A 22292-nucleotide genomic window follows, 5' to 3' on the forward strand; every position below is an offset into this window, starting at 1 on the left:
CACGCATATTAAAAAGGGTAGTAGCTGCAACTTGACAAGCAGCAGCTGTCGCCAACAGCAAGTTTATTAGCATTAGCTACGTAACAGAAATTAATGACTTGACTCAAATGAGAATTATTATTTTGAAAAGGTAGCCAAGCGGTGTATAGAATATTTAATTAAACTAATATATAAACAATTACTAGCAGCTTTAATTTGTATATATTTTTGCACTGAATAGGATTAGTTAAACAATTACTAGCAAACTGAATTTATTTTATATTATTTTGCCTATTCAAGACTTTAAATAAATAAAACATTGCTTATTTTTATACATTTAAAACGAACTAATCTGCTTTATAAATTTAATTTAAATTTTATTTTAATTTTTATATATTTTTGCCTTGAAGTCTGTATAAATATTTAATACAACTAACTATATAAACAATTACTATCGAACTGAATTTATTTTATATTATTTTGGTTATTCAAGACTTTATATAAATAAAACATTGCTGATTTTTATACATTTAATACGAACTAATCTTCTTAAAAAATTTAATTTAAATTTTATTTTAATTTTTATATATTTTTGCCTTGAAGTGCGTATAAATATTTAATACAACTACTATATAAACAATTACTATTAAACTGAATTTATTTTATATTCTTTTAACTATTCAGGACTTTAAATAAATAACATTGCTGATTTTTATCGATTTAATACCAACTAAATGCTTAATACTTTTAGGCTAACCAATTTATTTTATTGCTTTAACTTCTTGGCTTTGAATAAATCACAAATTTATGCTTTGCATTCAATATTTCCAACGCAAACTTTGCATTTTACGTTAATAAAAGCCACAGCATTAAATTTGTGTCTGGCTGCCTTGTCTTTTATTTGATCATATTTTCTATGACAGCTGCTAGTGCTAATTGCTCAGCTTGTTAGACATACGACAAGACATTTATTTCACAGACAGACGGACGGACGGACAGACAGTCAGTCAGACATACATTTAAGTCGAAAAGTAATATGATAAACAAAAGTGCGCCAATTAGAAGCAAAATGCTATTTTTAAGCTCTTCACACACACACACAGAAACTTACGACCAACTGTGCGCCCGACCGCAAAAGCCCAAAAAGTTGATTTCTTAACAACTCCGTAAAGAGTCCCACAAACCGCAAAAATGTCAGAGGATTGCAGGCAAACCATATATGAAGTTTAAGCCTGAATTGGATTTACAAAAGCAAAAAAAAAAAGTAAAAGCAAAAAAAAAAGGAAAAATATGTTTCAGTAGCAAGACCACAATTTTAAGCCCAAAAATTCAGCTCATATGATGTGTTTGTGTGTGTGTGTCTTGTCAGTAAGTTGTCTGCTTGTTGGCTTTTTGCTGTGGCATATTCATAAATGCGGCCAGGACAAAGTTGCTCGGACATATGCAATACAAAAAAGATAAATGCATTTAAAATCAAGACAAGAACTAAAAACTATTTTAAGTATGCTCTATAAATTTGTTGGCTAATAAATTGTTTAATTGAAAATAATTACAATTGTTAAATGAAATGATTTTAGAGTCTTTAGTGCATTAAAAAGAAATAAATAAATTTGCAATATAAACAAAATTAATTCAGTTTTCAACTAAGCATAAAATTAAAAAAAATTGTTAAGTTGATCAATTTTAAATTTGTTCAAAATTAAATTAAAGATTATAAATATTTAATAACAATTTTTATATTTCAAATTTCTAAATGAAAATCTTCAGGCAACGTCAAACAATTGCTATAAATAATTAAATTTTAACAAAACTAAATCAAGTACTACAATAAATAATTTAAAAATAATTAATTTAATTTCAATTATAGCAAAGAAATTACTTTATCTATTTTTAAATCTATCTATCTAACTATCTATCAATCTATCTTTTCTGTAGTGCATTGAAGCTTCGACTTTGTTGTCTCTTTCTCTCATTCCTGAGCGATTTATGCATATTTGTTAGTAAAGTCCGAATACTGATTTGCGCTTGTCACGCATAAAATAAAACTAAGTCCATTTTAATTGAGTTTTTGCCAAGAGAGAGACAAATGTACATATTGCATATAAATTCGAAAAACACTTTTGCAATTTCATGATAGTCAACTGGCAAAATGTAATAAAATGAAAATCCACAATTTTTTTTTTATTTGTCACAAGCATTTGATTTGGATTTCATATTGAAATTTTAGTTGGCCAACTTGCTTTGCGGACAATTTAGCAAAAATGTTTTACAGCAAATGAGCTGTGAATTATTAGAAATGTGATTTGGCTTGCTCATGTGTACAAAATTTAACTTTTGTATTTGTTTTTGCTTTTATCGGTTGCCTAGTGCATAAGTTAGGCAAAGTTTAAGACGCGCAGCTGCTGCTAGAAATGTTTTGTTGTTTTTCTCGCGATATTTTTTTATCTGCAAAGCAAGTGACAGCAGCAGCGACGCCGCCGCTAGCTACAAATAAAAAATAAAATTGTTGTGCGCAGCAATAAATAAATAACATTTGTGTAGAAAAGAGAGATAAAGAAAAAACCAATAAAATGCTGTCGTTATGCTTAAATATTTTGCAGGTAAGCAAAGTTGGTAGCTTGAGCTTTAGTTAGAATTTTATACATTGATTTGATTAGTTGAGTAAGCTCGGAACGTTTTATAGAAACAATCAGAGTCTATCATATGCTATTTAATACGAATATAATATTTAAACATACGGAAATATTTTTAAAATATTATATGTCTTAATCTATAAGTCAAACTTTTATATTCTTACTAAAAAATGTAAACTATGAATGGAATTTTAGTCGAATGTGCTAGTCATTAGTCAGATGAAAGCTACGAACGTTTTATTCAAAATCAAAACAGTGTCTGTCTGGCGTATAGAAATATTTTTTAAAATATTTTAAATCTTTCTGTTCAAGTCAAGTTACCCTAGTAAAATTTTAAATTTCAATTACATTTACTAATTAAATTAAATTAAATTAAATCTGTAATTCTGGGCTGTGTCGATTTTGGTGTTGATTCGGTTAGAGAAAAGCTAGCAGCGTTTAATATAAAATAAGAGAGTCTTGGCATATAGAATAGAATATTTAAATATAGGAAAATATTTTAAAAATATTTTAGATACTTATGTTTAAGTCAATCTTTTATAGTTTTATCAAACTGAATTCCCTATTGACATTATGCTCACATTTTAATTAAATTGCTGAGCTATTTTAATGTTGACTGTAGACGAAAATTTATGCGAAAGTAAAAGAATATGCGAGGAGCATTTAATATAAAATAATGGTCCATGGAAAAACCAAAGTCTGAAGCAAAGGATACAGTTTTGAATATATTTTTAGTACTTCAAACTGAATTCCCACTTAGCATTTACTCACTTATTTTTTAAATGCCTGGACTGTGTGGACAGAAGTTAGACCAATAATTTTGAAATATTTTTAGTTCTTTCTGTTCACTTCTGATTTGCCCCATTTACATTTTACTCGCACATTTTAATTAAATCCCAGCGCATATTAAAAATGCTACCTCCAATCACATTCTATATATAGCGCTGTCTCTTTCTCTCAATTTCACACTCTGCATTCACATTTTGTATTCCCAGCAGGCTTTTCCCGTTAGCTTTTTGTCCATTTACACGAACGAGAACATCCATATGCCAATATTTACAGCAATTGCAACAGATATTTTCTCGTACAGGCCAAAAACACAAAGTGCCAATCATAAGAGGCCCAAACTGCAAAACGCTTGCCACACTCTCGCTCTCTCTTTCGCTCAATGCTTTGGCTGCAGTAAAAACTGGGTTAGCTGTCGAGATTTTCCCTCAACTGAAAGCTGAGAATTGGGATTGGCAATGCATTTGAAATTGAGCGGGGGGCAGCAAACAACAGCAACGACAAACAAAAAAAAAAGAATTTGAGAAGACGAGTTAAAAACTCACGAGTTGCAGCTGCAGCCATGCCACGCCCCACACGCCTCCCGCCATAGCTGTCAAGTGAACTGGAAGTGATACGAGTCGTAGCTGTAGCTGGCGCCGGGTTGAGATTGAAAGCGAAGGACACGAGCGTGTTCACGTGCAAAATTGCAGCTATTCCCAAATGGGGTCCATGCTGTGTCTCTCTCGCTTTTTTTTTCTGCTGTATGCAACATGCATGAGGCATGCCACGCCATTGCCTGTGTGTGTGTGTGTGTTTGTTTGTTTGTCTCTCTGCGTAATTTGAGCGTCATTTTGAGTGTGATCGATGGGCCTCGATTTTAATCAGCAAAACTGTAAGCTGATCGAACGCGAACGCGAGTGACAACGAGTGTGATATGCGTTTACGGCTTTAAGCCGCAGGCATTTATCACGTATACGCACACGCGTACGCCGACATGCAGCCTACTTGCATTTCCGTTTCCGCTTTGCGCGCATGTTGGACGAGCGTTGAAAGATGAAAGCTGGGCCAGCAGCCATCAATGCTTAGACTGAAGAAATCAAACTACAAACTACAAACTGCTGCTGCTCCAACAGACTGGCACTGATTGTTTGCCCATGCTGCAATTGCCACTAAATTGTTTGTCTCTCTTGTCTGCCTACACTGTGAAAAAAAATAATATAAATAAACAAAGAAAATATTAGTAAAATAACTATTTATAAACCAAGTGCGTTATATAAATGATAAAAACAATATTTTTAATGAATATTCATATTAGAGAATATATAATAAATATTAAATAATTTAAATACGAACAAAAATAGGTATCAAAAATATTAATACAATTATTTAAGCAAAATACATTGCATAATAAAAATAAATATTTATCAAAACATAAAATTCAAATAACATACAGATTAGTTACATAAATAATAATTACATAAATAATTTTAAAATATTCCAAGTTCATAAAAAAAGTATAGATAAATTAATATTAAAAATAAAATTATATATACTACACAAAAACAATAAAATATTAATAGGCTTTTGATTGTTTCTGTGTTAAATATTAATTAATTAATACAAAAATCAAAGCAGAGTAAGTTTAAATAGTGCTTAAAATTAAAATTATTTAAAATTAGGTTAATTAAATTAAACTAAAAATAAAATACGTTAAATTATTATTACAATTTTTTTTTTTTTTTAAATATTGAATAAATATTAGTTCAATTTACAGCTACAAAAATCAAAGCAGAATAAGTTTAAATTCATAGTGCTTAAAATTAAAATTAGGTATTAAGTGAAGCTAAAAATAAAATACATTAAATTATTACTACAAATTATTTTTACAAAATATTAAATAAAATTTTGTATGCTTACTTTTTTCAATTTAGTAAAACAGAATAAATTGATTAATTGTTGTACTAAAATTGTCTTGAGCTCAAATGAATAAAGAAGTATATGAGCTATGTCTACTTAGTTTGCTTTTAATCTTGCACCTTCTACCTTTCCACCCCTTCATTTTGTGCAGTGTATTTTTGCCTGGCAATGCCATTAACAATACGCTCTCGATGCCAAAAACTGGCGCCAAAGCCATTGTTATTTCGGCGGTCGATTGTTGTTCTTCCGGCTTGCGTGAGCTTACAGCGACCCTTAACTCCCAACGCCACCCCAAATCGGTGTAGCGAACTTTTATTCCATCAATTTGGTTGAAGTACACACGCCGTGGTCAACGAGGTCAGAGGTAGCGAGGTGAGCCTGTCAGCACCTACTCCGGCGGAACATAGAGCTGCAATGCAACAAGATGCGCTCTGAATTTCGCTCTCGGGTGCTTCGCGCCACGACAGAACGAGCGAGCAGAGCGAGAAGAGTATACGAAGCTGATGTATGTGGGTCTTTTTCTGAGCCGTGTGCCTCCGATGGACTTAGTCGTATAAAGTCTTACTACTTAGAAGTTCTGACTCTATAGTCGTTCGAACAGCCCTTGCTTTCAACATATATGTCTGAGGTTTAACCAGAGTCGTAATTGACAAACGTGTTGCTAAGGGGTGGGCGGTTGGAGTAAGGTCCTGCCGTGCTTATAGCTTAGAGCACGGTCTAAAGCGCGGAGAAGCAGCCACAACAAACGAAAGAAGACGGCAGAGGAGAGAGGGAAATAGAGAAGAAGTCGAGTTATGGATTTGGCTGCTATTGGGCAGTACCATGACTGTAAGCTCAAGCGGTGCTAAGACATGCAGCAGTAGACTATATTGCACGCTTGTGAGGCGCCATACTGTTTTAACATAGGACACTGGCTTCGGGCTTAGGCTCCTAAGCACAACTCTCACATCTGCTGTCACAAAGATGTGATGGGGTTTCGTTATCTAGGTTTTATAGAAGTGATGCATACTGACGATTTCAAGCAACAAACCTAAAGTATGCACATATAGGTCATGTTCATGCGTCTGCTAGGATAGGCTAATCTACATTAGAAGACTTTCAGAGATTTAGTTCCAGTAAAACAATCAACTACTATTCTATTTATTTTTTGTATCTAGTATCAAAAATAGCCAAAAAAAGTTAATAGCTCAATACAAGTTTATTTATTTTGCTAAAAGACAAAGCCGTGATTTGTTGTATAAGTAAATATTTCCTTAAACTAGTTCTACACGCTCTTCACTCTAATCTTAATCTCGTCTTTTAGCTGCTAATTGTCGTAAGCTCATCTATGACACCTTTAACTTTTTCTGCTCTTGTAATTGTGTGTAAGGCCACGCTGAGACAGACCAACTTAAAAAGTTATTATTTATATGCACAAACACACATAAGAAATTCATATGTCAGATTTTTATGATTATTTTGTTCTAGTGACGTAATAAGATAATTCTGATAATTACTCTCGACGACAGTCGGAGACTGGAATTTGGGGGAATTCACAATAGCTTGTCTTAAAATTTTTGTTATCAGTATGATTGGTATGATCTGCTGTTATGATATGATATTATTATTAGTTTCAAACACACGGACTATCAATCATTACTGAATTGTGAGAATTAATTAAACTTTTTTTCTATAATATACACATAATTCGCTAAGTTTATTGTTATAGATATTATTTCGTTTATTGTGTAGAAAAGTTTTTATCTTTAGTAGATCGTATACTATATGACTGAGCTGCGAGTCTAGTTATGTACTATCCAATTTTTGGCAATACTATTTTTTGTCAAGCATAAAAATCGATTTTATGCTTGAGAAGTGTATAGCGGCGTCATATATTTATTGTATATTTGCTTTGAGCGTCTGCATCCGATGTCGGTTTTGAGTTTTATCTTATTACTTGCATGCTTGAAATCAAAACGCTAAAACACTATTTTGGTAGTTCTTTGTTATAGTAACTTTTATTATTATATAATATTTCAAGTACACCTTTTTATTTGATTTGAGTTGATCAGTGTTTGTATATCTGTATTGTGGTGTTATGTAGTTGTTTTGCTAGAGTAAATTAATTCCTATATATAATACATTTTTATTTCATATGCTGTCAATTATTTTTTAATGTATCGGCTCTTATAATTTAACGGTCTTATTTATTCACAAGAAGTCATATTTTAGGTATTCTCGCTCACTTAATTTTATTTTATTTAGCACCAAATTATGTATAATTTTATTTATTCTATTATCTGAATGATGTATTTGTAAGATCACACATATCATTGGTTTTAATATAACATAATTACTTTACTTTAGATCAATCCTCTACTATAGATCCATTTTAGAGTCTTTTGAGCTATTTCTCGCTAAAATAATTACACTTAGCGTAGCTAAATTTAATTTTAAGTAATATTAACATCTATTTTAAATTATAATTGGATTTAATAGCAACAATATATTAATTTAGTTATTATATTATTGAGATGTTTAATTTCTTATTTTAATCCACTTCCATATAAATCATTAATTATATTTGCACCTATTTTATCTATCGCAAGTCTGCGAGTAAAAGACTTAATAAGAATGAATTGAAAAAAATAAGACACTAGAGAAAAGTGAAAAAAAATATTTTATAGCCAAAATACGAAATATATATTAAATATAGGTATTACAAAGAATAACAAGCAATGTACTTTGGGTACAGTTTGAGATTTACATGCCATATCGTCAAAATTATGTTCCATCCATAAGTACTTTTTGTTCGTATATATTTCGCACACGACAGCAGTCTTTTAGATAGAATTATATATTAATGTAATTGAAATATAGTTATACTATCATATATATCCAAGCATTGAAATATAGAGATACATAAGACCATTTGCACACATACTGTTTGAATTATCAAATTCGTATCTATTTACACTAATTAAGCCTATACTCGCCTGTTAATACTCTCATATACAATTGACCGGGCAGCCGAGCTATCAAGAGCTTGCGAGAAAAGTAGAAAAATCGCTATAAGATTATGGAATCTTGTCTAATGAATCGAGTTCAGATACCGAATGAGGCGTTTATCATATGCGCCACAAGGCTGTTCAATAAAAATTTTCTCAATATGTCAGAGACTTAAACACAAGCTCGTGTAAACTGAATGTCGCATATTAGTACCATCACTACTCACGTTATTTGTACTCACCGACGAGTCACGGCAGTCTGCGCATATACATGAAATTGTAATAATAGTAATATCTTTTGGTTCACTGAATATAATATAATTACTATGGTTTATTATCATAAAACCAAGACAGCTTAACTCATATTATAAGTATAACTCAAATATCGACAGAGAAGGACACTATACATCAATTAAAATCGACAACAGCATAACTATTAACGCTACAAAAACACACATAGTAGACATAGTGCTAAGATGGCTCTGATTATGGCTCCTCATGTCGTCTATGTGTGGTTACACTATGAGAACTAAACATGAAATAATTACGAACTACTATGATATAATATAGTAAGTTAGAGTAGATGTTACACTTATATCAGCATGTGATGCTTCATTTAATTGAGAAGTTGATGCTACTTGCAAATATGTTGTCTATCTTTCTAGTAGCACCATGTGTCGTAGAGTCATAATACTGTCAATTATACACAGACATCTTATCATCCGCTGCGCTGGCCAGCAATACACTCTCACGAACGACTTAGGTGACATTTGTTTATGTTTTTGTTTTTTTGTCGTTTTTACAAATATATCGAAGTGTACAGCTTAAAAATTTACAGTTGTTGTGAATTTTTATATGACAGCAATTTGATGGGCAGCATAAGATGCTGCATAGTCATGCAACTCGTTGAGTTATTATACATTGTCTCTTATACTAAAATGATATCTCACTTTACTCAATGTGTTGTTAGTCGTTGCTAGCGATATACGGACACTGCCTGTCCACAGACAGAATATCAATTTACTCAAAATAGAGCATATTTGAAACAATAATCACTCAGAGCATAAGTCTTCTCACCTATGATCTCGTTTTGAGCAGAGAAGCGAGAAATTCAATTGTCAATGTTCCAGGATTCAAGGTTATACTAAAAGACACGGTCATTTTTAATCACGGATAGGTCACAAAGCTCATAAGAAATAAGAATCGATATAGATGAGTATAGCTCGAATAAAGTCAGAGGAATGATATAAAGTGTGCACAAAAACGTTAACTTTATGCGCCGCCGATTTGCTGGTTTGGCAAATCAGTTATAGACTGGTGAAGCACCTTTTATTTTGTATGTATATTATTGGGCATCATCTGTATACTGTGTGTGATGTAAATAATATCAAAATACTTGGTTTGCACTATGGTATTGTATAATTTGATATGTGGTGTGATTTTATAATGGCATGTACATCGTAATACAATTCGTGTAATATGTATAATGCTATAGTGCTATAAACGCTCACAAATGCTAGGTTTGAGTTATGTAGTGTATGCTGGAGGAATAACGTGAAAACGAATAAGATAAGTAGCTAGACGATGTATAATGAAAATTGCACGAGATGAATAAAGTTATGGACAAAGACTGACTAATACACATAAATACTGTATAGAGCTTGTATTGTTATTTTTTTGTTGCTTAGTTGACTTCTATTGTATTATAATTTGCGTCTGTGGTACATACTAAATCTAAATAAGTGTTGTTACGAGTAAAATATATATGGTTTTAAAACATGAAGGCAAAGCTCTTATCTTACGAGTAACGTAGAAAAAACTAGATAAGAGGTAGTTAGCTAGTATAGTGAGTTTTTTTAAATAAACTCTGAGATGTTCGTTAAAAAAGCTTAAATTAAAATTAAAATTAGTTAAATCCATTTAACAAAACGTATAATATATATATTTATATATAGAACTTCAGTTATTCAAAAACGTTCAAAAATTGTGACTTGCACAAAATGTGGGAGAGCAAAAATAAAAACAGAGACAAGTGCGTTTGTTTTTAAGTTAAAAAATTAATTATTAAATAGCAGAATTGTTATAAAGCGAGAAACTTATAAACTAACAAAGCATTTGCAAATTTAAACTCTTTGTGTCATTTTTACTAAAAGTTGCAAAAGCTTTTCAAATTATTATAAAAAATGTGTGTGTGTCGATTTTAAATAGTTTTGATTTAAATTTCATAAACAGTGCAAAAATTAACTTCAAAGCGTAACAAACAAACAAAAGTGTTTGACGAAACTGCGAGGAGAACTAAACGCTAAACTAAACACTAATATAAAGGTATCAAAAGTTCATCTTCTTCTTCTGCTCTTTTGTTTCATAACTCTCTTCAAACATTAAACGTGCTAAATTTTAATATTAAATTGTTGCTGTCTTTTTTGGCACACAGATTTGATTTCATGTCTTTTTATATTCATTATTTTTTTTTTTTAAATTTTTTTTATATTTAATACGTACAACGTAGGGGCTTTGAAAGAATTTCTAGTTTTTTCTACTTTTAACGCGCGACTCCATTTGACAATTTTTGTTGTTGTTAGTTGTTGTTATAGTTGGGGGGAGGCTTGGGCTGCTTGCGCTCTCTAGTACGGCTTGGAGGCATCCTTGGGCTTCTTGAGCTGCACCTTGAGTCGCTTGGTGCCCACTTGGAAACCATTCATTGCCTTGATGGCCATTTGCGCCGACTCCGGATTGTCGAACGAAACAAAGCCAAAGCATTTGGAGAGACTTGTCTGCTTGTCAATGAACACCTTGGCCGAAATTACATTGCCGAATGGCAAAAAGGTGGAGGCCAAGTCCGTGTCGGTGAACTCTTGCGGCAGATGATAGATGAACAGATTGCAGCCCTCGGGTCCTGTGAATCAAAGTAAAGCAGAAGAAAAGAGTGTTTATTAGTAATGAAATGAAATTTAATATAATTTAGTATAATATAATATAAGAGCAATATAGTAATGGCAACTTGCTCACAGCTAGCGACAGTTGGCAGCTCTGAATCGATCGTTTTAAGAGTTGCTAACTGACGAGTTTGACCGTTTGCAGAGTTGGCAGCTGTCGATATCGATCGATAGGAGCAGTGAGTGCTCGTTAAGTAAGTATATCGTTCTCTTTTAAGCGAAGAGAGAATAAAATGCTGACGTGTGTGAAAAGTCTTAAGTTAAATATATTTAAAAATAAATATTAAAGACTATAATTGTAATAAATGTTTGTCAACAATTTAATTTAATTATACAATTTAAGTAAGTAAATAAATAAAAGAAAAAGCCTCAAGTGAAATATATAATTAAATATAAATAATAAAAACTGTAAAACTCTCTGACAATATATCTTTCTTTTTCTTTATATTTTTTTTATTGTGTTGTATTGAATTATTAAACTATAAATAAATATGTAAATATATTTAAAATATAAATAATAAAAACTATAAAACTCTCTGACAATTTTTCTTCCTTATTCTTTATATTTGTTTATGTTTAGAATTATTGCAATGCAATTTAATATGTAATATGTAAATATAAATAATAAAGACTGTAAATCTCTCTGACCAACTCTCCCACAAATGTCAATGGCTTGTTTTATTTATGCTTATAATAAATGTAATGCAATTTAGCATACGATATATAAATAATGCTGCTATTAAAGCTTAACTAGAACCAACTGAGTACAGAAAATTGAGAGATTAATGTTATGAACTTTAAGAGACGAAATAAGTTAAAAATTGAAGCAGCTTGAAGAGCGAATTCAACTTCAGTCAGGAATCTTGGCTAAGCTTGCGCTGGAACTTCAACCCAAGCAGCTTAATTGATTGGCACACACACACACACACACACATAAAGCAATTGCCAGAGTTAATGATAGTCTTCAAGCCTAGTCTAAAGCAACTGATTGCCAAAACGGATGCGGAAATCATGCGGCCAAGCAACTCACACTCGCTCTCGCTCTCTCAGTCTCTGTCTCTCTCTGCCTGAGGCATGTGACATTTTGTTTAGCAGCACGTGCCGCTGTCGCTGCTGCTGTCGCTGCTGCTGTCGCTGCTTTGGCTGCTGGCAGCAGCGCATATTAACAGCTGCGTTGACTCGCGTCCTGCTGCGGTTTGCACTTTTCGCACAAATTACTGTCAGACGTCAGTGGCAGCGCCAACAGCCACAAAGCCAACAACAGCAGCAGCCAGTCAGCCCAACAACAACAACAACAACAACAATCAGCAGCAGCAGCAGCGTATTCACTTTTCACTTTTTGCACTTTAAGCCAAGCCAACAGCTGTTTGCATTTATTTAATGATAAACAATAAGCCAAAGCTAAAGCAGGCGACAGCGCTAATTGCAGTTTGCATTTAGTTAAAAAGAGAGAGAGAGAGAGAGCAAAGCTAAAGTGGGTGGAATTCTAAATATTCAATTGGTTTTTATATTATTTTGATGCAATTTTTACAAGCATTTAATTGAGCTTAAGAGTTTTTTTCTCTTTGCTTGTAAATTATTTGCATTTAGTATTATTAAATTGAGTGCAAAATTCAATGCTATTTGATTTAATTGTAAAAATAAAAAAATAAACTTTTATAATCAATTATTTAAAACTTTAAATATTTTAAAAGTTAATTGAGCTTAAGAGTTTTCTCTTTGTAAATTATTTGCATTTATTATTATTCAATTCAATGCAATTTGATTTAACTGTCAAAAAAAATAATAAAAACTTTTACTTTAATATTGATAAGCATTAAACATTTTAAAAAATAATTGAGATTAAAAGTTTTTTATTTGTTTATAAATTATTTGCATTTATTATTATGAAATTGAATGCAAAATTTATAAAAGGAATTATAATTATTTCAATTCAATGCAACTTAATTTCATTGTCAAATAAAATAAAGAGAACTTTTACTTTTTAAATTAATATTCAATTATTGGAAATTTAAAAATATTTTAAGAATTAATTGAAATCAAAAGTTGTCTCTCTGTTTGTTAATGATTTGCATTTATTATTACTTTTAACTTTCTAAATTGAGATAAAATTTACTTTGATTGCTAAACGAATTGATGAGAATTAATACTTTAAAAATTGATAGTCAATTAATTGAAATTTTAAAATATTTATTATATTTATATTAACGATGATAGATATAATTGTTGCTTTTATTATTACTTTTAACTTTATAAATTGAGAATAAATTAAGTTTAGAGAATAGAGAAGGTAAAAAAATGTGTAAAATATTTTAAAAATAATTGTAAGGAAAAAAGAAATTCTCTTTGTAAATTATTTGCATTTAAATATTTTTTAATTTTAATAAACATTTGCTATTAAATTTGATTTCATTGCTTTAGTTATTCTGTGTAAAATGATTTCCAATGCTCGAGTTGATATGAAAAATTAATTAAGAAATATTTAATAATGAGCTTATGTATTTTGCTTTGTAATTTGTGTAAAAAGAGCTCCGAAGTTGCTTAAGAGAAAATTCGTTGTCTGCTATTGTTGGAAAAATCATAAGTTGCTCGCTATTGGCTTTATCAGAGCAAGTGCAGTCGAGTCGAGTCGAGTCGTTGTGATGAGCCTCTGGCAGTTGCTTAACGGCAAGCATGTCGTATACGTAATTAATCTGCAATGCCTGCACATCAACGCTATCATAAATGCAAAAGCAAGAACAATAACAATAATAATAACAGCAACAGCAGCAGCAGCAGCAACAACAAGAATTTATGCACATGCCGCAATATAAGCCTTGATGTTATGACCACGCCCACACCAGCAACGCCCACACACGCACAACGAGTGAGGCATAAGCCTATAATGCATTGCATTGTAATCAAATAACTTTGTGCCTGGCAGCAGCAGCAGCAGCCACATGAGCAACGTTGTCATCTTCGCAACGCTGTCAGCCTCATCATCATCATCATCCTCATCGTCGTCGTCTCTCCATCATCGTTTGCCAGTCGAGGCAGGCAGCGCTATTAATAACATTGATACATCTTTGTCATCTTTGTCGCCAGGCATTTGCCGCGAGAGACTGCAACAGGCTCCGCTCACTCCCCCCCCCTCAGCCCAGCCCACTCGCAGTTTAGTTTGATTGAATTTGCTGCTCAAAGCGAGGCCTAGACACAAATGCGATTATAAAATTGAAGGGGGCGCCCCATACAAATTAATTGTCAATTGTGTGCATGTGTGTGTGTGTGTGTGTGTGCGTGTGTTATATGAGCTGCTTTATTATTTTTGCACACCTGACAATTAATTTGAAGCTTACATAAAAGTGAATTTCAATAGCTGTGCCCAACTCAAAATAATGATCATAATGGTTGCCTTGGCTATTGAATTATGCCCCAGCTAACGAGCAGGCGAAGCGTGTGGCACGTGTTGCTGCCACTTGCAGCGCAGCAGCACTCAATGCAACAGACGCACACACACACACACACATACGCACACTTAATTAGCAAAGCAAATAGCGTTGCTTAGGCAACGTTGAAAGCAACAAAAGGCTGCTGTTGCTTAAGGACTATTAAATGGCTTGAGCTAACATTTTTCTTTAGAATTGAACAGCATGGAAAATAAATTTGTTAAGCTTGCAACAATTTAATGAGCGACTGTTGCACATTTAGCGCTTCAGTTGCTGTTGACATTAATACATATCACAAATTATTAGCATGCAAACTTAGTTATAAAACCAAAAGCTGCTACTTAACTCCTATGCATTATTTAATATTTAAAGTATTTAAGAATTATTGTTTCAAGATTAATATATATAAAAAAAAAATACATAATTAATTACAAATTATTAGAAGCAAAAATAAAGCAAAACTTATTTAACTTCCTTATCAAGAAACATTAAATTATATATGCAATAATTTCAATTAAGCGACTGTTTGCACTATTTAGGGCTTGCTGCACTTCAGTTGCTGGATTTATAATTATATAAATTAAACTAATATAGCAAAATGGAATATACTATATTTTAAAAAGGATAAGCAAGACTTAAACGAATATTATTTAATGAGGCGGCGTTGTTGCTCTTGCGCTTAATAAAATTAACAAGCACAAGCTGTTGGCAAAAGTATTATCAATTTGCCAATTTAGAAACCACCCACTCGAGCTCCAAATACAATTTAACAATAGAACTTAAACTGCCAAAAATAGCTCGAATAATAATTTTAATTAATTGCATCCTAAATATCTTAGGCAAGATTCTTAAATAAAAGCACTGTTAAAAAAAATTCCATTAATATAATGACACAAATAAACAAAATTTACTAAACTTTCTATACGCATTTAATTAAATGTGCAAACTGTTTTACTTTGAAGGCTTATTGCTGTTTAGATAAATTTATATCAAACTAATAGCTAAACATCATATACATAAATAAAAATATTATGTAAAAAATAATAATTAAAACAATAGCTTTTTAGATTAATATATATTTATCAAACTAATAACTAAACATATAAATAAATTAATATAATATTTAAAAAAAAATAACAGAAATAATTTAATAAGCGGCGGTTTGGAAGGCTTGTTGTAAATAAATTAAAATATTTTTTAGAAAATTAAACAATATTTATTAAACATCTATGCAATAAATTCAATTCATTAAACGGCGTATTTTAGGGCTTGTTGCTTTCATTTAATTTATTATACGAATTATTAATCATTTTACTATTATTATTATTAACTATTGAAAGTATTTACTTATTAAAATGCATTGCCTTTCAATAAGGAAAAATTATTCATACTTTCATTTTATAGACTTGTTACTGTTGAGATTAATTAGATGTATGTATATTAATCTAAAAGTAAAAATATAGTTGGTTTTAAAATCAAATTTTTCCTTATTGAAAGCATTGCTACTTTTATTTTTGGGGCTTGTTGCTGTTGACCTCAATTAATTAATAACTAACATATGAAGCTAACAATCAAAGAATCTTATTTAGTCGCTAGAATGCATTAAATTCAATGCTAAAGCCAGCAACTAAACTAAAATTCAACTCTAACTCGTTATGCTGCAAGCTTATATTTCATATTTTGTTAAAAGTTACAAACATCTTCGCTTCGTTATGCGTTATTGATCTGCTGCTCATTAACACACATTTTACTTTTATTACTCAACGTTGAAGAAGTTGAACTTACAACAAACTGCGTGTTCTCATATTTACAGTTTGTTGCCCATTAAAAGTTTTTGCTCAATATTTTTAGCAGAGATTTCTTTAGATTATTGCGCCACATACTGAACACACAGACACTAGAGAGAGATGGAGATATAGAGTGGGAGTGAGTAAAGTTGTGTGTGGGCCACAACAATGCGAAGATTTTATGCTTAACATTTTTTGCTGTAAGCTGAAATCGAAGTAAGCAACAAGAAAAAGGAAAAAATATGCAGGCAAAGATTTGTGCAAGCTGTGGAAGAAGAAGAAGCAGCAGCAGAACGATATACAACAATGTCTAGGGCAGATAAATTCTCAGCATGTGAAATTTATCAAATGACGACAAGAGCAACAAAAAGAAGAAGAAAACAGGAAACAAGTTATAAGCATGTAGACAGCAGCAGACGACAGGCGCAAAATTAAGCAGGAAGCGTTGGGAAATATAAGAAAAAAATAGTACCAGGGGTGCAGTAAGTTTAAGAAGAAGCAGCAGTAAATAAATATAATGGCTTTAAATGCAAAGCGGGGGGGTGTTGGGGGTGGCTTAAAGTCATGAAAAAAGAGTGAGCAAGATTTGTAGCTTTGCCTTTGGCTGGGTCAAGCGATTTTTTCAGCTGCTCTGACTGATTATGAGCTTGACGACATATTGCACTTTTTTATGTATGTGTGTGCTTGCAACAAATCAATAAACTTATATGCAACTAGCTGTTACTGCTGCCATATAAATTCCATTTGGCTAAGGCCATGCCCTTGAGAGTTGGCACAAGAAAATGGCAAACGTTAGTTGAAATAAAAAAGATAAAATTCTTGCTTGTTAGCAAACATGTTTTAGCTGGCGAAAGTGCACATTGAGTGGGTGGTTGGGTGGCTCCTTTTGGTTTGCTTGCAACTATTTTCTGTGGCAAGCCAGACGCATACGCAAGCGAGCGACAGCAGCTCGAACGGATGCAGCATCTTGGCTGCAACGGAAGAGGAAAATGCAATATAGGAAATCGTTTTCGCACACACACACACACACACACACACATGCTTGCTCTTCCCATGTGTGTGTGTGAGACAAGTCAACGAAAAAATGTGCGGTTCAAATTGTTAAAAATTCGCGTAGCTTCAAATAAATATTTCGTGCATTTCTCTTTCTCTTTTTTTTTTTGTCTGTGTTGACTTTTGGCGGTTTTTGCTTGTGGTAAATGTAGTGTGACTAAACTAATGCCAGCAACTGTATAACAAGTCATGAGTATAGATCTGCTGCTATAGTTAACAAAATTAGAGCAATGCAAGCAAGAAATTGTTTGGCAATTTAAGCGCAAATCAAATAAAAGAGCAACAAAATATAAAATTGCAAAAAAAATTCCACTTTTAATAAAATTTTAAATAGCACCTATCACAACAAGCGAAATCATTTGTTGCTGTTAATTGCAATTTATTTAAAATTTTTCGCAACAACAAAAGCAACCCTGACTAAATTAAGCAAGAATTTTTAGTAATTAAAAAGTTTAAATTGTAAAATGAATTCATTTGAAGTTGTGGATAATAATTATGCACTTTGTTATTTTATAAACCACTTCTAATTAAACAATATGCAATTTGTTAATTTTGAGATAGTTATTTATATTTTATTTTATTTTTTAAATTTTATTATTATTATTATTTTTTGCCTTCCAAATTGCTTTAGTTTTTATATGTGCAGGAATAATAAATGAATTATGAATAAATAAAAAACATCAAGTGCTGCTAGTTAATTTAGTATTTTAATAATATATACGAATATGTAATTATTAATTTAATTTTAAATTTTCCTATTTTTTTAATTAGCATTGGGCAAATTTTTGAACGGAATTTTTAGTATTTTAAATTGAATTATAGCAGTTCGATTAATAATATAAATTTAGCAGCTTGTTTTATTCATTTTATATACATTAGAATTAAAAATAAAATGCAATTAATTTTAAGACTGAATTTTTGTACTACAAATGAATTGATTTCTAAGCTTAAATGGAATTTTTTATGAAACGTTTGACTTTATAAGCATGCTAAGTTTTCTTTTTTTTTTATAATTTTTTACAAGTACTTAAAATAAATGCAAATTAATTTTAAGCGGAATTTTTACTACACAAATTGATAAGCTTAGTATCAAATGGAATTTTTTATGACACGTTTGATTTAATGCAAGCTAAGTATTCTATAGAGCAATAACTCACAAAAATATAAGCGGCAATGCTTGATTTTATATGTGAAATTATATATTTTATTTAGAAGTATGTTGTAGGCATTTTATTTATTTATAAAGCATTAAAGTAAAGCCTAAGACGACTTTGTTGATATTTAAAGCAAAATAAAAATATTTAAATTAGTTGTTGAGTCTTTGCTTTTGTGGCTTAGCTAATTAAACTGCAGCTACAGCTGTTACAGCTTATTGTGCTGGACTTGTTTTGTTATTCTACAGTTATTCATATGTTTATATTTACAACAAATGCGCTGAAGCGTAAAGTGGGGGCGGGGGGCGGGGCTGGGCTCACATGTCGCATAACATGCGCAATTTGTTTTGGCTGTGTAACCTACAGAACGAAGCAATTTTTTTGTTGCAACTTTTTCATAAACTCAAGCTAGTGACTAAAGTAGTGTTGGCCAACAGGGAATTTTCTTTTGCTGCTTGTTTTTTTTTTTGGGGACGACATCATGAGTCAGCAAAGCAAACAAGTTGCACAAAGGAGCAGCAGCAGCAGCAGCAAGAGCAGCTTGTATATAGAGCTAGGAGTCACTCAACTGGCAAAATACATATAAAAAATACACACACACACACACACACACTAATGCATACACATGTGTGTGTACACAACTCAAATGCATGTATATTTGGTTGAATGTCTCTCTGTAGACTTGCAACAAGCAGCAGCAGCAGCAGCAACTATCTTTCTAGTGGCAACAAATTTCACTCCCCCCTCCCCCCATGCTACACTCCACTCATTCGTTCAACGTCTGTTGCTTATGTAACCGGAAATATGGCAAAAAGTGCAACGCCAAAACATTTTCCGTTGCAAGCGGCAGCAGCTTCGTTCAACAGTCCTTGCCCCCACCCCCACCCTTGTTGCAACTTTAATATTATATGTGTGCCAAACTCTAGTTCGCGTTGCCGTTGCCATATTTTCTGATATCGACATTCACGTCTGACTAATGGAATTGTGTGTCAAGTGTGTAATATTTACACTGTGTCAAAAGCTGATAAAAATTTAAGCTGCAGCAGCAGCAGCAGCAGCCACTGCTCTCTAAGATGATTGATCCTATTGATTTTTCTTATCTGCTGCAGCAGCGACAGAGACAGCAATAGCGTGTGTGAGCGAGAGCGAGAGCGTTTGTTGCAGCATTTGTAACTGCCAAAAGCTTAAAGGCAACAAGACAGACATCAGACACTTGCCAATTGATATTCTATTGCTCTCTCTCTTTCTCTCACTCGTTCGTGTGTTAAAACGATTTTGAGGGATTTTCATGTCTGAGCTTTTGGGTTTGCCATTGCACATTTATATGTGATTTTTGGATTAGTTCTATATGCGTATGTGTGTCTGTCTGTTCAGTTCAGGTGTCTGTCTTAGCTGCTTAGCTTAGTCTGTCTGCAGTCTCAAGATAAATAAATAAATAGAAATTTGCAATTCAATCAAAATCAAATGCTACAATTGCATTAAAGCGTTAGGAATTATAAGCACAGCAATAAAAATATTATTTAAATGTGATAATTATAAAAATTAATTGTGTTTGAACGAAAAATGTTGTAAGCGAATTTAATATATATTTAATTTAATTTAATGCAAAATTTAATTGTATATTGTAAAATGAATGAATTTTTGAAATAATATGCTTTCTTTAAAATATTTTTAAATTATTTGCTAACGTGATAATTCTGTTATTGGGCAACACGTAAAATAATTGTTACTTATATAGATTTTGCTAAGTTTTAAATGCACTGCAGATATGGGAAGTTATTTTAAACAATTTATTAACACTCTTATAGTAATGAGTATTTTATTTATTTATTGACAGCTGCACTCAAAATAAACTTTAATGCATAGCTCTAAATATTTTTAAATATTTATGGCTGTGAATTTAGATATAACAAACCGAATTTATTCTATTAGAATTTTAAATTACCATTGGTTCTTAAATTTTTTCATATTTTTTAAATATGCAAAATTTGAATAAAATTAATGAAGTGTAAATTTAAAAATATTTATTTAACCTTTTTTAACTATTAATAATTAGTTCAGTTATCTTTTTTGAAATTTATTATAATTGCAAATTTGGACTTAAAGTGAATTTAAATTAATTAATAGACCACATTTTGTTTAATAATTGGCATTTCAAATATCTTATTATAATTGAAAGTTGTTGATTTTATACAATGAATTGTAAATTGAAGCTAATTATAATTGTTAAAAAATAAAGGAGCAATTCTTTGAAATTATGTTTAATTTATTATAATTGAAATTGATTAAAATAAATTTTAAATAACTGTTAGCAAAAAAGCAAAAGCTCAGCAACTTGTCAGCCGTAAAATATTTTAAGCTTACAACTTAAATAAAATAAAATACATGCTTGAATTGGAATTTATATTTATTTCTTAATTTATTTTTATGCAATTTTAATTAAATTATTGTAATGAATTAATCGAATTTGTTAAATCTTTAAAATTATTAAATACGCCAAATTGGATTTAAGAATTGATTAAATATAGTTATTTGGATATTATATTTAAAATGTTTAAAGCTAGCGCCACTTAGAAATTCAATTCACTACAAAAAATGTTTATTTAGATTCTAATTATTGTTGGCTTACATAAAATCCAATTAAAAATAGTAAAAAACTCGTTGCTAAAATATTTTCCACAATATTGCAGCTGTCATCTTTGATAAATAGCCAAGTCCAATCTATATATATAAAATTTATAATAAAGCGTCTAAAATAGTTGCAGCAGTTTTTAATATGCTCTTGCTCAACCGCCTCTAATACTGAAAAACAATTACAGGCAACAGCAATAGCTGACCGAGACATGACGAGCACTGCCATGGTAGGGTTGGTTGGGTGGTTTGAAACCACAGCAAGCGAATGATGCTGACAGCAATGAGCGGGTTAATGCATTTGATGCTGCAACATCAGCAGCAGCAACGTGAGGCAACATTACGTTGCATTATATAAGCAAAGCGAGTGCGCTCGCTTCTCTCTTTGGCTGACTGACTGACTGAACCGCAGTCAGCCATTTTGTTGCATTTATCAAAATGGGGAGCCCCTCTCCCTCCCCCGCCCACTGTGCTTTAGTACTTACCTTCAATCTGCTTGCCCGCAGCAGCGGCCGCAGCGGCGCTCAATGCAACACTGGCCAGCGGTGAGGTGGATAGAGTTGTGGCACTTCCAAATTGTGGCAAACCAGCCGCTGTTGACATATATGCCGATGCCAATGGATTCGGATCCGACCCTATAAAATAGAGAAAATACAAGTTGAGTAACACATCACATCATATATATATATATGTCAATATATCTAGTAATCAACAACAAATAAACGAATTTTTGGTTACGCATTCGGCACATTGCGTTTAGTTTAGTGTCATACCAAAGTAAATTACATTTTGGTCGCCAGTACACACACACACAAATTGCCATAACGAAATTAAAAACGCGCCCTCTGTCAATCTAAATGCAACATGTTACGTATACGCAATGTGTGTGAGCTTAGAGGGGGGAGTGAACTGTAGGTTCGCTTGACAGTTATGAGTTGGGCTTAGAGTTCGATGCGTTTGGATCGATTGAGTAACGCACATGTAAAACTTTCAACATGAGGTACTAGCTTAAAATTAACATA

General features: G+C 31.8%; 1 protein-coding gene across 3 annotated transcripts in view; it reads right to left on the minus strand.

The window, feature by feature from the left end:
- Positions 1-10766: 10766 nt before the first annotated feature.
- Positions 10767-22292, minus strand: part of LOC108607865 (CUGBP Elav-like family member 2) — a 69423-nt gene continuing 57897 nt past the window's right edge. The window contains exons 8-9 of one of the 3 annotated variants that reach the window (XM_033294974.1): positions 21756-21905; positions 10767-11180 (exon numbers count right to left, since the gene is read on the minus strand). In XM_033294974.1, the coding sequence (XP_033150865.1) occupies positions 10909-11180; positions 21756-21905 (422 nt within the window). In that variant the 3' untranslated portion in view covers positions 10767-10908. The remainder of the gene's footprint in view (positions 11181-21755; positions 21906-22292) is intronic. The other 2 variants (XM_033294975.1, XM_033294976.1) reach the window with 2 other exon arrangements.

Source organism: Drosophila busckii, chromosome 2L (assembly GCF_011750605.1).
Source record: "Drosophila busckii strain San Diego stock center, stock number 13000-0081.31 chromosome 2L, ASM1175060v1, whole genome shotgun sequence".
In the NCBI taxonomy this organism is placed as follows: Eukaryota; Metazoa; Arthropoda; class Insecta; order Diptera; family Drosophilidae; genus Drosophila; species Drosophila busckii.